This window comes from Mesoplodon densirostris, chromosome 4, assembly GCF_025265405.1.
Source record: "Mesoplodon densirostris isolate mMesDen1 chromosome 4, mMesDen1 primary haplotype, whole genome shotgun sequence".
Taxonomy (NCBI): Eukaryota; Metazoa; Chordata; class Mammalia; order Artiodactyla; family Ziphiidae; genus Mesoplodon; species Mesoplodon densirostris.
In genome coordinates, this window is record NC_082664.1 from 49175242 (window position 1) to 49188078 (window position 12837).

Genomic DNA, 12837 nt, shown 5'->3' on the forward strand with positions numbered 1-12837 from the left:
ATAATATTCATTAGTGGGAATTGTACTGTCCTTAAGAGTTAGAATTTAGCTAAAATACTCTGACCAGGTAGCTATACAGGTAGTCCATCAAGAAACCTAAAGGGATAGAGATATTTTAAATGTTGTGATATCCTGTATATTAAATAACCTTTATAGTACTTTGCACACTGTACTATAATGTATCTGTTTACTTGTATGTATCCCCCACTAGGCATTAATGTCCTTGAAGAAGGAACTGAGTCTCTCCCATTCTCTTTTGTATCGGAACCTAGCACAGAGATACCTGGCACATAGGTGACCATCAAAACACTGTAGAATGAATGCTGTTATGGGTAGCAAATAGATCAAAGTTCAGACCTAATTTCAGATTCTGAAAGTTGTCCATAGAAAGACTGGAGAAGAAATTGACATGCAGGTACTCAGAAAGCAATATAAACAGAAACAAGGGCTCTGATCTTATGTGCTTTGAGTCAGGGCTGCAGTGTCCAGTTGGGCGGGTTGTTCACTGTGCAAGATTATCCAGCCAAGGGCACAAATTGGAGCAGAAATCCAGCCTATGCTCTACTTACCAAGCCATGACTGCCAACATTGTTTTGTATCTGCCCATGGGAAGCAATGCCTTTTTTCAAACGCATACAAGCTAGAGATTGTCCTTTTTTTGTTGTTTTGTTTTTTATTTTTGGCTGCGTTGGGTCTTCGTTGCTGCACGTGGGCTTACTCTAGTTGCGGCAAGCGGGGACTACTCTTCGTTGCTGTGCGCAGGCTTCTCACTGCTGTGGCTTCTCTTTGTTGCGGAGCACCGGCTCTAGGCACATGGACTTTAGTAGTTGCAGCACACAGGCTCAGTAATTGTGGCTCGGGGGTCCTAGAGTGTGAGGGCTTCAGTAGTTGTGGCATGTGGGATCTTCCCAGACCAGGGATCAAACCTGTGTCCCCTGCATTGGCAGGCCGATTCTTAACCACTGCACCACCAGGGAAGTCCCAGACTGTCCTGTTTTAAATAATGGCAATCTCTGACAGGTTAGATTCCAGCAGCAAGAAAAAAAATGCTCTATCAGTCTGATTCCACCACAAATGGAGGAAAAAGAAACTGAATATTGTCTGATCTTGAATCGAGAATACTGACGTTGGAGACTGTTTTTCTCTGGATTCTTAACATAGGGTGATTGGCTTATAAAACTTTTTTTGTAATATAAAAGAACCGCATAGGGGAGCCTCAGCATTCAACCTGATCCCAGGAAATAAGCTACAGAATCAGAGATGCACGGAGAACAGGTTCGGGTTCTGCAGGTGGCCCGGGTTCTATCCTTGGTTAGGGAACTAGATCCCGCATGCCGCAACTAAAAAGGCCCCATGTGCTGCAACTAAGACCTGGCACAGCCAAATAAATATTAATTTTTTACAAAAAGGTTACAGAATTCCATTGCTATAAGAGACTTTAAAGAGAGCATCTAGTCCAATAATCATTTAATTTTACAGATGAGGAAACCAAACAGATGGAGATTAAGTGACCAGCCTGCAGTTAGTTATCAAAACTAAGTCTAGAACCTGGTTTTCTGGTTTTCAATCCAGTAATCTATCACACCTGGCTGTGCTTGACACCATTATAATCAGCATTGACGGTGCATCCACTGTGTGGGAGAGATTGAGACATATAGACTTGGTCTCCAACAGGGGCCTTACAATGAAGTTGAGAAAACAGGAAATAAGTATTGCAAGACAAGCAGTAATATGAGATGGCATATGAAGGGAGATTTAGACTTGGGTTTGAGTGGGAGTGGTGGCGCCACGTAAGCAATCAGTGGGCAAGCGGTGGAGTGCCCTCGCGTAGGCCGACAATTCTGGAGGGACCAGAACCAGGTGATTGATAAGGTTCAGCTGGGGCTGCAGGCAGGCCTAAGGTCACAAAGCAGTGTCAGGAGAATCCAGTTTCCCAGGGCCCTCTCGACAGGTAGCTTAAGGCTTTGGGCTCCAGACTTGCATTACAAGGATGAGTCAGCTAAAACTTCTCCACACCTGGGCTCTGACCCTCAGAAGGGCGGGGTCCGAGGCAGGGAGAAGGGAGAGGAGACGAAGGGAATTGAGGAATCATGAGCTGACCCCTCAACCGCGGCGGGAAGAGCAAGAGGCGAGGCTCCCGCACTGCTTGGGCTGAGAAGGGACTTCCGGGACTGCACACGCGGCCGGCGGGGCGGGGCTCCGGGCCAAGCGCCACCTACGTCGAGCTGCGTGACAATGGGGCGGGCGGCGGAACACGACTGCGGCGGCCGGGGGCCTCGGTGGAGGCGGAGCAGCCGCCGCTGCCGCCACAGCCCCGGTCAGGATTTGAAAGATTAAAAACTCCTGGTGGAGAGGGCGGCGGCGTTGAATGTGTGGCGGAAGCGCTGTGGGCCACGGCTCGGCGCCGGGCCGGGCAGCCGGCGGCATCTCCACAGCATGAATTACCCGGGCCACGGGCCTCCCCGAAACCCCGAGCATAACGGCCGGGGCGGCGGCGTTGCCGCCGCTTGGGAGCTGGGCTCGGGTGCGGAGCCGGCGTTCGGCGACAGCGTCTGCTGCTTCGACCACCTGCCCGCCGGGGACCCGGGCGACGACGAGGTGCCCCTGGCCCTGCTGCGCGGGGAGCCCGGACTGCATTTGGCGTCGGGAGCGGAGGACCACAACCACCACCTGGCGCTGGACCCCTGCCTCAGTGACGAGAACTATGACTTCAGCTCTGCCGAGTCGGGCTCCTCGCTGCGCTACTACAGCGAGGGCGAGAGTGGTGGCGGCGGCAGCTCCTCGTCGTTGCACCCGCCGCAGCAGCCGCCGCTGGTCGCGACGAACTCGGGGGGCGGCGGGACGGCGGCAGGGGGGCCCGGGGAGAGGAAGCGCACTCGGCTCGGCGGCGCGGCCGCCCGGCACCGCTACGAGGTGGTGACGGAGCTGGGCCCGGAGGAGGTGCGCTGGTTCTACAAGGAGGACAAGAAGACCTGGAAGCCCTTCATCGGCTACGACTCCCTCCGCATCGAGCTCGCCTTCCGAACCCTGCTGCAGGCCACCGGGGCCCGGGCCCGGGCGCAGGACCCGGACGGCGACCATGTGGGCGGCCCGGCCTCCCCCGCGGGGCCGGCCTCCAGCTCCCTGGAGGACGACGCCGAGGACCGCGTCTGCGGCTTCTGCCCGCGCATTGCCGGGCTCGGGCGCGAGATGGAGGAGCTGGTGAACATCGAGCGGGTGTGTGTGCGGGGCGGCCTCTACGAGGTGGATGTGACCCAAGGAGAATGCTACCCGGTGTATTGGAACCGTGAGTAGCCGGCCGGGGGAGGGAGAGGGACGGGCTGCCTCTGCGGGGGCCGACACGCACCCGGGTGGGTTTGGAACTTGACCGCGGAGAGAGCGAGGCGCGTGAGGCCTGGCGTTTAGTCCGAGTAGGGTGGAGACCGTGCAGGCAGCGCCGGCAGGTGAAGGGTAAAGCGAGCAGATGGCAAAACCCCAGCCGCCTGTGGGATACTGCCGGGGTAGCGCCCCCTGGGTCAGCCGGGTGCTGCTGCCATCCCCTGGAGGTGATCCAGGAACGGATGGCCAGCGCCAAAGCTTTAATTTCGTGATCCTACCTGAGCTTCGTCCACCCCGGGATCTGATTCGGTCTCATTTACCCTGAACTGCCTATGATTTAAATACCAGTCTGCCCTCTGGATTGGGAACGTTTGAGAGAATCTGAATCAGCCGTTCAGTTATGGACTTGGGAAAAGAAAATTAATCCCTGGCGGGAAGGGAAAGGAGATAGGTTGTTCCCAGTGGGTGCGTTTGGGGGAGGTGGAAAGCACTGGTCGAAGCATTTGTGGCAGGTGGAGTCCGCTCACTCTCTCTATGTGGAATACTCGTTTTTCTCTCTCAGGTCCTGTTTACATCTTTCTATTTTTGCCTCTTAACCTTGAAAAGGTACAAGGTTTATGCCTTGGTTTTCTCCTCTGTAAAATAGGGATTACTGTATCTACTTCGTAGGGTTGTTGTGGAGATTAAATGAGGCAATATACCTAAGCGTCTTGGAACTGTGCTTGGTACACACGTGTGATGTAGGTGTTAACAGTAAGTCCTTATTCATTACACAACAACACAGTTAGGTTTGTAATTAGGTTAAGGAGGAAGGCCGTCAGAAATATCCACCATTGCATGTAGCAAATGTTTTATATATATACATGTATATAATATTCTATAATAGAAGAAGCTATTGGCCCCCAGTAATTTGTAATATATAGCTATAATTTTTATGGTCCCAGTGGCCTAGCTCAGATGTCTTCCGTACATCTTACAACATTCTGCCTTGTATTAATTATATGTATTGATGACTTAGCTTCCTTTCTGTATGTTTAGCATCTTCTGGGCAAAGTCCATCACCTTTGTCTTCATATTCTCATAGGGCCTAGTGCAGAAAATATTTTTTAAAATAGGTATTGAATTGCATAAGCGATTCTATAATGTTAAAACATTCACGTTAAGCATGAGTCACTAAGATAGCAATTACAATATGTATGAAATCACCAAACAAAATAAGCATAGCAGGAAATTCAGTTTCTTACTACACTTTAAGATGACATTGAAGGCATTTGTTACCACTTTCACAAGGCCAGATTCATATGGGACTTGTCACATCACTCACTCCTTTTGATTATAAGCTCACTAAGGACAAGATATGCTTGTATTCGCTCACTCATTCATCTTTTTCCTTTTTACCAGTATTTGTACATCACGCAGTACTCTTGTGAAGGCAATAGGAAAGGTGAAAAAAAAAGGACAATCCTTACCCTTGAGGAGCTTACCACTAAGTCTTTTCTTCAGATGACCTAGACATCATGATAGATTTTTTTTTTCCTTTGAAGATAGAAGCACAAGGACTTAATTGGAGTCATAAAGTTGGATAAAATGCAGGGCATCCTTGGAGAGGCCTGGAAACCAAGAGATGAATCTTACCTTTAGATCAACTGAAGTATATTCACCTAGAATACTGTGTGCTCTTTTGGTTTATGATAAGATTGTTAATGCTTACACAGTGCTTGACTGTCTACAAAGTGATTTTTCACATTCATTATTTCATAGTGATAGCAGCAAATGAATGCTAATGTTCTTTATATGAAGAAGCGGGCTCAGTGAAATTAATGAACTTGTCCAAGGTCACTCACCTAGAAAGTGGTAAAGAAGTTCATAGTCTAGTGGGGGAATACAGCCCAGTGTCCAAAGAGCATCTGACCCATCTAGGGATGAGGATGTCAGAAAAGCTTCTCAGATTATATGGGACTGAGTCTTCAGGGATGAATTTAATCAGACAGAAGAACCAGGGAGATGGAGAGAAAGGCATACCAGCCAGATGAAGTAACATATGCAAGGATACAGAAGCATTAAACCTCATGGCACTTTGAGGAAATTAGGGCTATACCTGCAGGGGTCAAACCACACAGCTTAGGTTTGGGATTTGACCACCACAGAGACAGACGTGTTTGATTAGGGACATGAGGTGATAGTGAAGGAAGCATCTGCCTGTGAATGGTGCATTTGGGAGAGTAGCTAGGAAAGGAAGAGGGTAGGCATGCAGTGCTAAGGAGTTTGGACTTTACCCTGTTATCAGGGAACCAAACACTTGAAGGTTCTCTATTACTTAGATGATTAGTGACAACACGAAGGTTGATTGGACAGTTGGAGGATATCATTAGAATGCTAGTGTCATAAATCGAGGAACAGTTAGGGTCTACAAAAATTAACCGGAAAGGAAATGCTTAGTCTTCTCAAATCTTCTTTCCTAAATCAGATCACCAATAGACAGACCAATTATAGCTTATAAATTAATTTTCGTTTACTGGCATAACAGCAACACCTATTTTGACTCCATTTTAGCACTTTCTGGGTAGTTTTCTGCAAGATACAATCCTGTGGGTGTCCCAAGCCTCCGTATGAGTTGAAAGGAAAATAGTGCTTTTGTCCATAATTTACTACTTCTCACAAAATCCCATGTAACTTTGTTCTAACTGGCTCTTCAGGTCTTTGTATATTATGTAAGGTTTCATACCATCTCAGGATGGTTCAGTCCCAGTATGGTCTCTTCAGCCTTTCTTCAAATGGAAGGACTCTTATGAACTTTGCAGCTCTTCACCTTCCTCCTTTTTACTTTTCTTTTTAAACCTTTCTGGAAATTTTCCAAATAGTGGTAATGAAAGGTTAAAAAAGAGTCCAATGTGTTCCTACATACAATGGTGGTAGGATTCTAGTGACTTTTATGACCTAAGTACACTTTATCTGGGTATTGAAGCCAATACATTAGCTATCTATGCCTAGTCTAAAAGAAAGGTGTTAATTTAATTTATATTTACTTTTCCTTTTGAATTTTTACTAACAGATAAAATTTGAACCAATTTGGGGTACATGAATTGGAAGGGGAACAAAATTTTTGTCTACCATAGCTAGGAAGCCAATACTATTACATGTGAAAACTTTAGTTGTAGGAAACTTATTTTTGTTTATTGACGGTTGAGATATTTTTCTCAATTCATGTAGACATTTTAGATAAAAACTAATCATTGCTGATAATGGCTAAGTGAACTCCCTTGCTCCCTGTGTTTGTTTGTTTTTCTTTGCGGTACGCGGGTCTCTCACTGCTGTGGCCTCTGTCGTTGAGGAGCACAGGCTCCAGACGCGCAGGCTCAGCGGCCGTGGCTCACGGGCCCAGCCACTCCGCGGCATATGGGATCCTCCCAGACCGGGGCACGAACCCGCATCCCTTGCATGGGTAGGCGGACTCCCAACCACTGCGCCACCAGGGAAGCCCGCTCCCTGTGTTTTAACTAAGCTGCTTGTAGCCACCTTATAGGCTTGTTTTGAGAATTATTATTATAACATGCTTAGAACAATAGTAGACACAAAGTACTAGGTGTTAACTATATCTGTGTGGGTCTCAGAAAACTTTATACCTTACTTGTAGAAACTCACGTGAAGGTTAATAAGACTGGGTATTCAAACTGTTGAGTACCCAGGGTTTGTTGTCACTGGCCTTTACCTCATCACAGGTGAAACGTTTGTCAAGAATAATAACAAGAATGGCTGGAGCATTTAGTAGTAGGCTATGGAACATTATAGAGATATTTGATGAGTTAATAGTTTTAGGACTTCCCTGGTGGCGCAGTGGTTAAGAATCCACCTGCCAATGCAGGGGACACGGGTTCAAGCCCTTGTCCGGGAAGATCCCACATGCCATGGAGCACGAAGACCCAATGCAGCCAAAAACTAAAAAAACAAAAACAAACAAAACAAAAAACAAACAAACAAAATAATAGTTTTAAAGCAATTCTGATAGCAGTGATGTGTGCAGTGTGCACTAGGGAATAGGTAGTATCCATTCATTGACTAAATTAGTTATTTTTTTTAGCTTTATTTTATTTTTATTTTGGCTCTGATGGGTCTTCATTGCTGCATGCAAGCTTTCCCTAGTTGCGGTGAGCAGGGGCTGCTCTTCGTTGCAGTGCGCAGGCTTCTCATTGCAGTGGCTTCTCGTTGCAGAGCATGGGCTCTAGCCGCACGGGCTTCAGTAGCCATGGCATGTGGCATCAGTAGTTGCGGCACACGGGCTTAGTTGCTTTGCGGCATGTGGGATCTTCCCAGACCAGGAATCAAAGCCGTGTCCCCTGCATTGGCAGGCAATTCTTAACCACTGCGCCACCAGGGAAGTCCTAAATTAGTTATTTAATTGACCAAATATTTATATGAATGTGTAGTTTCCAGAAGCAGTCATTAGTTATAAGCCACAGCTTCCCTCACCCCTGCCCTTCCCCCATTTTGTGTACTGTCAGGCCTATATACATGATTATAATTCTAAGCCATTTGCAGTTTCAAACACTTAAGAAATTAATCAGTCTTCATGATATGTTGAAGAGAAAATATTATTATCCCAATAAAATATTGGAAAGTGTTATCCCAATAAAAAGATAGAAAAATTAGGGCTTTTTCTTCAAGTACCCAAATTATATGATTTTTATTAACTTGGCATAGCTGTAACCATCTCTTAGGTCTTTTTCATTCAAGGGTTAATAACCTTAATAAGTAATAATCCTTTATGAAGCACAAGGCATCAGGGGAAAGTAATAGAGTCCAAGCTGGTAGAAGGTACTCTTTCTTGATCAGTTTTTGCCTTCAGTAAAGCAGAGCTATAGGGACTAGAGATGCCTGACTCTGAAAAATTTGGGAGACTTTTATCTTTTACTCTTTTACTCTTTTTAACTGCATTATCTCCCACTAGCTCAGCCTGGAAAGCAGCCTTGGGCTGCACTGGAATTCTGACTGTTCAGGTTTTAGAACCCTGGCAGAAATCTTCTGAGAGCTCCATTCCAGATCAAGCCTGCTTTAGACTTTGTTTCAGAGACCTACTGAAATAGCACAAATATATGAATGACTAGTGGGTGACTTGTGTGGAGGGCAGGACTTGGCACTACCTGACCAAAGCATTCAGGACTTTTCTTTCCCTTTGCATTGTACCATTAGTTTAAAAACTGATCTAATATCAGTTATTGATCCACCTTGTTTGTGTATGGCTCAATTGTGATAATGCATGTTGTGCAAGTTACTTTATATAAATGTTCAGAGTGATTAGTATGCTTTTCTTTCCTCCATCTGTCATCACCCTGTTGTTTCCTCCTTTACTATTTTGCCATAAAAAAAGACTTTTTCTACTCTTCCCTCTTCCAAATTTTATTCCCTGGGTCTTTTATCTTCACATTACACCCTGTAATTTCTGCTTTGCTAAGATCTTTGATGTCTGAAACCCTACGGCTGATTCTTTTCTGTAGAGAGCAAGGAAAAGCTGGATATGCTGTGCTGGTCATGGAATCCTCTGAGAATTATGGTCACTGGGTGAGGAGAGTAGAGGGATAAAAAGGAGAGAGGGAAGTATGGAATGTGTTCACAGGAAGCCTAAGATGAAGATTCCTGGCAGAAGAGATGGGGAGGTAGGCAGTTCTAGAATCCCTGATTGTTGGGCAATCTGATCCAAGACCTTTATCTTTTCATGAGTCTGATGAAATTTAAACTGTGCACTTTATCAAGAAGAACTTCAACACTGATGAAGGTTATAAATACAGTCTCTTCTCTTTTTTTGCCACAGTACATTCCTAAAAGCTCAGTTAAAAAGTAAAACAAGGAAAAACATTTTTATAGCCACTATATTTAACCTACAATGAGTTTGCCTTGGTAAAGGGAAATTGTGCCTATAAAAGATGTTGAACCACTGACACAAGAGTGGATTAATGGGATGAAAAGCGTAATACAGATACCTTTTTGATGTCCCTGGATTAGGGGACACGTGGAATTCAAAGTGGCGAAACATAGAAATTGCCTGTGCTAGAGAACTAAGGGAAATGGTAGAAATATTGATATGATCATATAAAAGTAATTCTGGGTTATGTACTGCTTTCTAATTTTGCCAGATTACCATACGATAAGAATAAACTATACAATCATGAATATTTGTTCTAATATCTTGTTACATTTAACTGTATCTGCATAATCTTTATAATCATTACACTTGTGTGTTCAAATAAACTCTCTTCACTGACTGTTGGGGGCAAGGCCAGTCTTTGGAAATTACAATGTTATTAGTATTTCTGTACCCACGGACCTCAGGTATCTGGAATCTTTGAGAAATATAAACTCCATCTGAATGGATGGCTTTTCCAAATAGTTGAGAGTTAAGCTTTTATTTGCTATCGTAGAATTTTAACTACATGAATGGAAAACGCTCTAATATTACTATTCTCCCTTTGGCTACTTCTCAGTGAACCATCCTTCTGAACATCGATGCAGGTAGTTCTTGGGACACATGATATAGAACAAAGAACTGGATGAACTACGCTAAAACATAAGACTCTAAATCACATGCCGTGGAAGGAGGTGCAAAAATAACTTTAGGTGAAGCACAAGGAGCAGAGTTAGAATTACTTCTGAGCCTTGATATACGTAGTTAAATGCAATCCCGCCTTGTATTTTACTACTTACTATAGATAATCAACTTTCAGTTAATATTTTATCGACTGAATACATTATTTGCTTCTCATTCTATAGAATCGCTTATAAGTAGGCCCCGGGTATCCCGTTTCTACCTGATTCACCCACGTAGATCTTCAGGAAAACTTGTATTTTAACAGCTGATATATATGTTAATGTTAAGTACCCCCCACGTTTGTTTATGGTTTGGAAAATGAAATCTTTGCTGTGAATCCAAAGATATTGCAAGGAGAGTCTACTTCAAAGAGATTGTCGAGGACCACTCAGCCTGAGGAAAGCACAGTACACTGCTCAAGCACTTTCAACAGCACTCCCTCTTCCATGCTGGCTCTCCACTACTGAAATGAACCCGTATACATGTCTGGCACTAAATGAGACAGGTGTACGTGTCTGTAATGTTTATGAATCGATTCTTGCCTTTGCTCTTCTTGTTTAAGACTAGCACCACTACCCATGGTTCTGCTCTTTGCCTTTCACTAGAAAAAAATTGGGACCTTATATTTTAGAATATCTTTGAATATAGTTGCAGTTTATTGCAGTTTATTCTTTAACCTGCTTACTATTTAGCCTCATATTATTTTGTGTAAACTACATTATCTGTTACACTTTTTTGGTGGGGGAGAAGGGTGTAACTGTACCTCATACATAGTGAATGTCCCTAATCCTAGAATACTGTGTTGAATTTTTTAGAATTATGCTAGCCTGCCAGGACTCTGTCTTTTATGGACAGACCTAGAACCCATCAAAGTGTATGGTAGATCACAACATAAAGGGTGGACCTGATTCACATTTGTTTTCAGATCAACTCTTAATCCTACCTCAGCTCATCAATTTCATCTCTGCCACCTCCGTTTCAGTTCATACCAGTTTTTCTAGAGAGGCAGTGTTGTACAGTGATTATGAATGTAAATAACCACTGGAGGCAAACTAGGTCCAAATCGCAGCTTTTCTATGTACTATCTGTGTCACTTTGGACAACTTAAATGCTCCATGTTTCTTCTTCTGTAAAATGTGGATAAGAGTACCTACCTTTTAGAATTGTTGTAATAAGTTAAACTATTTGAAGATCTTGAAACATCCATGACAAATAGTAAGTTATATATAACAACTGTTTTTATTTCTTCATTTTCCTCCCTCTTCTATCCTTTCAAATTTACAACTCACTTGACATTCTTGGCTTTCAACTCTCCTGTTCCAGTTTGTAGTCTCTTTCCTGACGTAGCAATTTCTTGGCCTGCTATCTTGATAATCAACTGTGAGGTACAGCCCTAGAACTGCTATAGCTGTTGCCTTCTCTTGTGAGAAACTGTGACTGATTTTTGCCTAGTCTTTCAGACCCCTGAAAGAACTGTACTATCTTGAGTCTTCCTGGCTTGGACCCCAGAGAAGTGCACCAGTCATTCCCTCAGAAAGCTACTGCCTGTGGAAAAGGAAGAATTCTTTCCCATAAAAGCGTTCTAAATTCTTAAGCCTCTACTGTTTTTTATTGTGCAGATCTTGTCACCAGATGTAGGGGGTGCTGAGTCCACCCCAAAAGCTCGTTTAAAACATCTACCAGGTATCAGGATTTTTGATACACTAGAGAACTTTACGGCTTTCTTAAAGACGGCTCAGTTTTCAGTCAAGGCAGAGCTAGTAGTGTTCTGGATTTTCTGCCACGTTGACAAAAAAGAAGTGGCCCATAATTCCTCTTACAGTGCAGACCTCAGCTTGAAAACTTTGAGGAATTTCTCTTAATTGACCTGCAGTTGAACCAGCAGTGGTAGGGATGGCAGCTAGATTCTGGCACCTAGTACAAGGTCTAGCTTCAAATGTGAATCTACCCTTACTCCAGGGGTCTGAAGTGGCCATTCCTTATCCAGCATTAACAGTAAAAGCCAAGTGGGCCCAGAGAAAAGATCTTTGTTGTCAAATTCCCTTAGTTTGAATCTTTGATTTACCATAACTGTATGACTTTGGGCAAGTTATAATTGCTGTGTGGCCCAGCTTCTTTGTAAATGGGGATAATAATTCCTGCTTCACAGGGATATTTGAAGATTCTGTTGAAATACACATGTAGAGCGCCTAGCACAGAACCTGGTTTTAATACATGTTAGCTGTTGTATTTAAGTCAGGCTGGTATACTGGCTCTTGAACTAGAAGCCAAGCCTAGCTTCTGGAAATTAAAAAGTGTGTGGTTGACCTGTTGTGTTTTTGAAAAACAAGAGTAGGAGGCTATGGTTCTACCAAAATTACTTCAGCCTAAATTCGATGACCATATATGCACATGACACGTACATACACACATACTCCTCCCCCTCCCACTCCCCCCAGCCCCCCACCCCCCTCTACGTATACATCTATGTTCTCATCTTAAACCAGCTTTATCACCCCTGAGAGTTCAGGGAATCACAATGAAGTATCACACTGCAGAAACCTTAATTCCTTCTGTAGACTCTGAGGTTGAAAAATATGAATACCTTTCCAGGTGAACTAAGGACAGCGGAATACTCTTCAGCCTCTGAATCACCTCTGCTGGATTCCCTTGCCGGTGGAATGGCATCCTGTCTTAGACTAGTAGTTTGCAGATTTCATTGAGCCTAACAGTCACTGGGAGAATTGTTAAAAAATGTAGATTCTTAGATCTCATCCTTGGATATTAGATTCAAGAGATCTGAGCCTGGGGCCTAAGAGTCTATCTCTTTAATAGGCATCCCTAGTAATTCTGATTGAAGAGGGTTATAGACCTCACATTGATGACACTGTTAGTTCATTAATTCCTCCAGTCTAAATGGCTCAAAGCTGCCTCACCTTGAGTTGTCTTCACATACACTC

The 12837-nt window shown here is 44.1% G+C and overlaps 1 protein-coding gene across 7 annotated transcripts in view; it reads left to right on the forward strand.

The window, feature by feature from the left end:
• Positions 1–2235: 2235 nt before the first annotated feature.
• The window catches only part of DDHD1 (DDHD domain containing 1), a 95113-nt gene continuing 84511 nt past the window's right edge, over positions 2236–12837 (forward strand). For all 7 annotated transcript variants that reach the window (XM_060096196.1, XM_060096197.1, XM_060096201.1 and 4 more), the window contains exon 1: positions 2236–3286. In XM_060096196.1, coding sequence (XP_059952179.1) covers positions 2437–3286 — 850 coding nt within the window. In that variant the 5' untranslated portion in view covers positions 2236–2436. The remainder of the gene's footprint in view (positions 3287–12837) is intronic.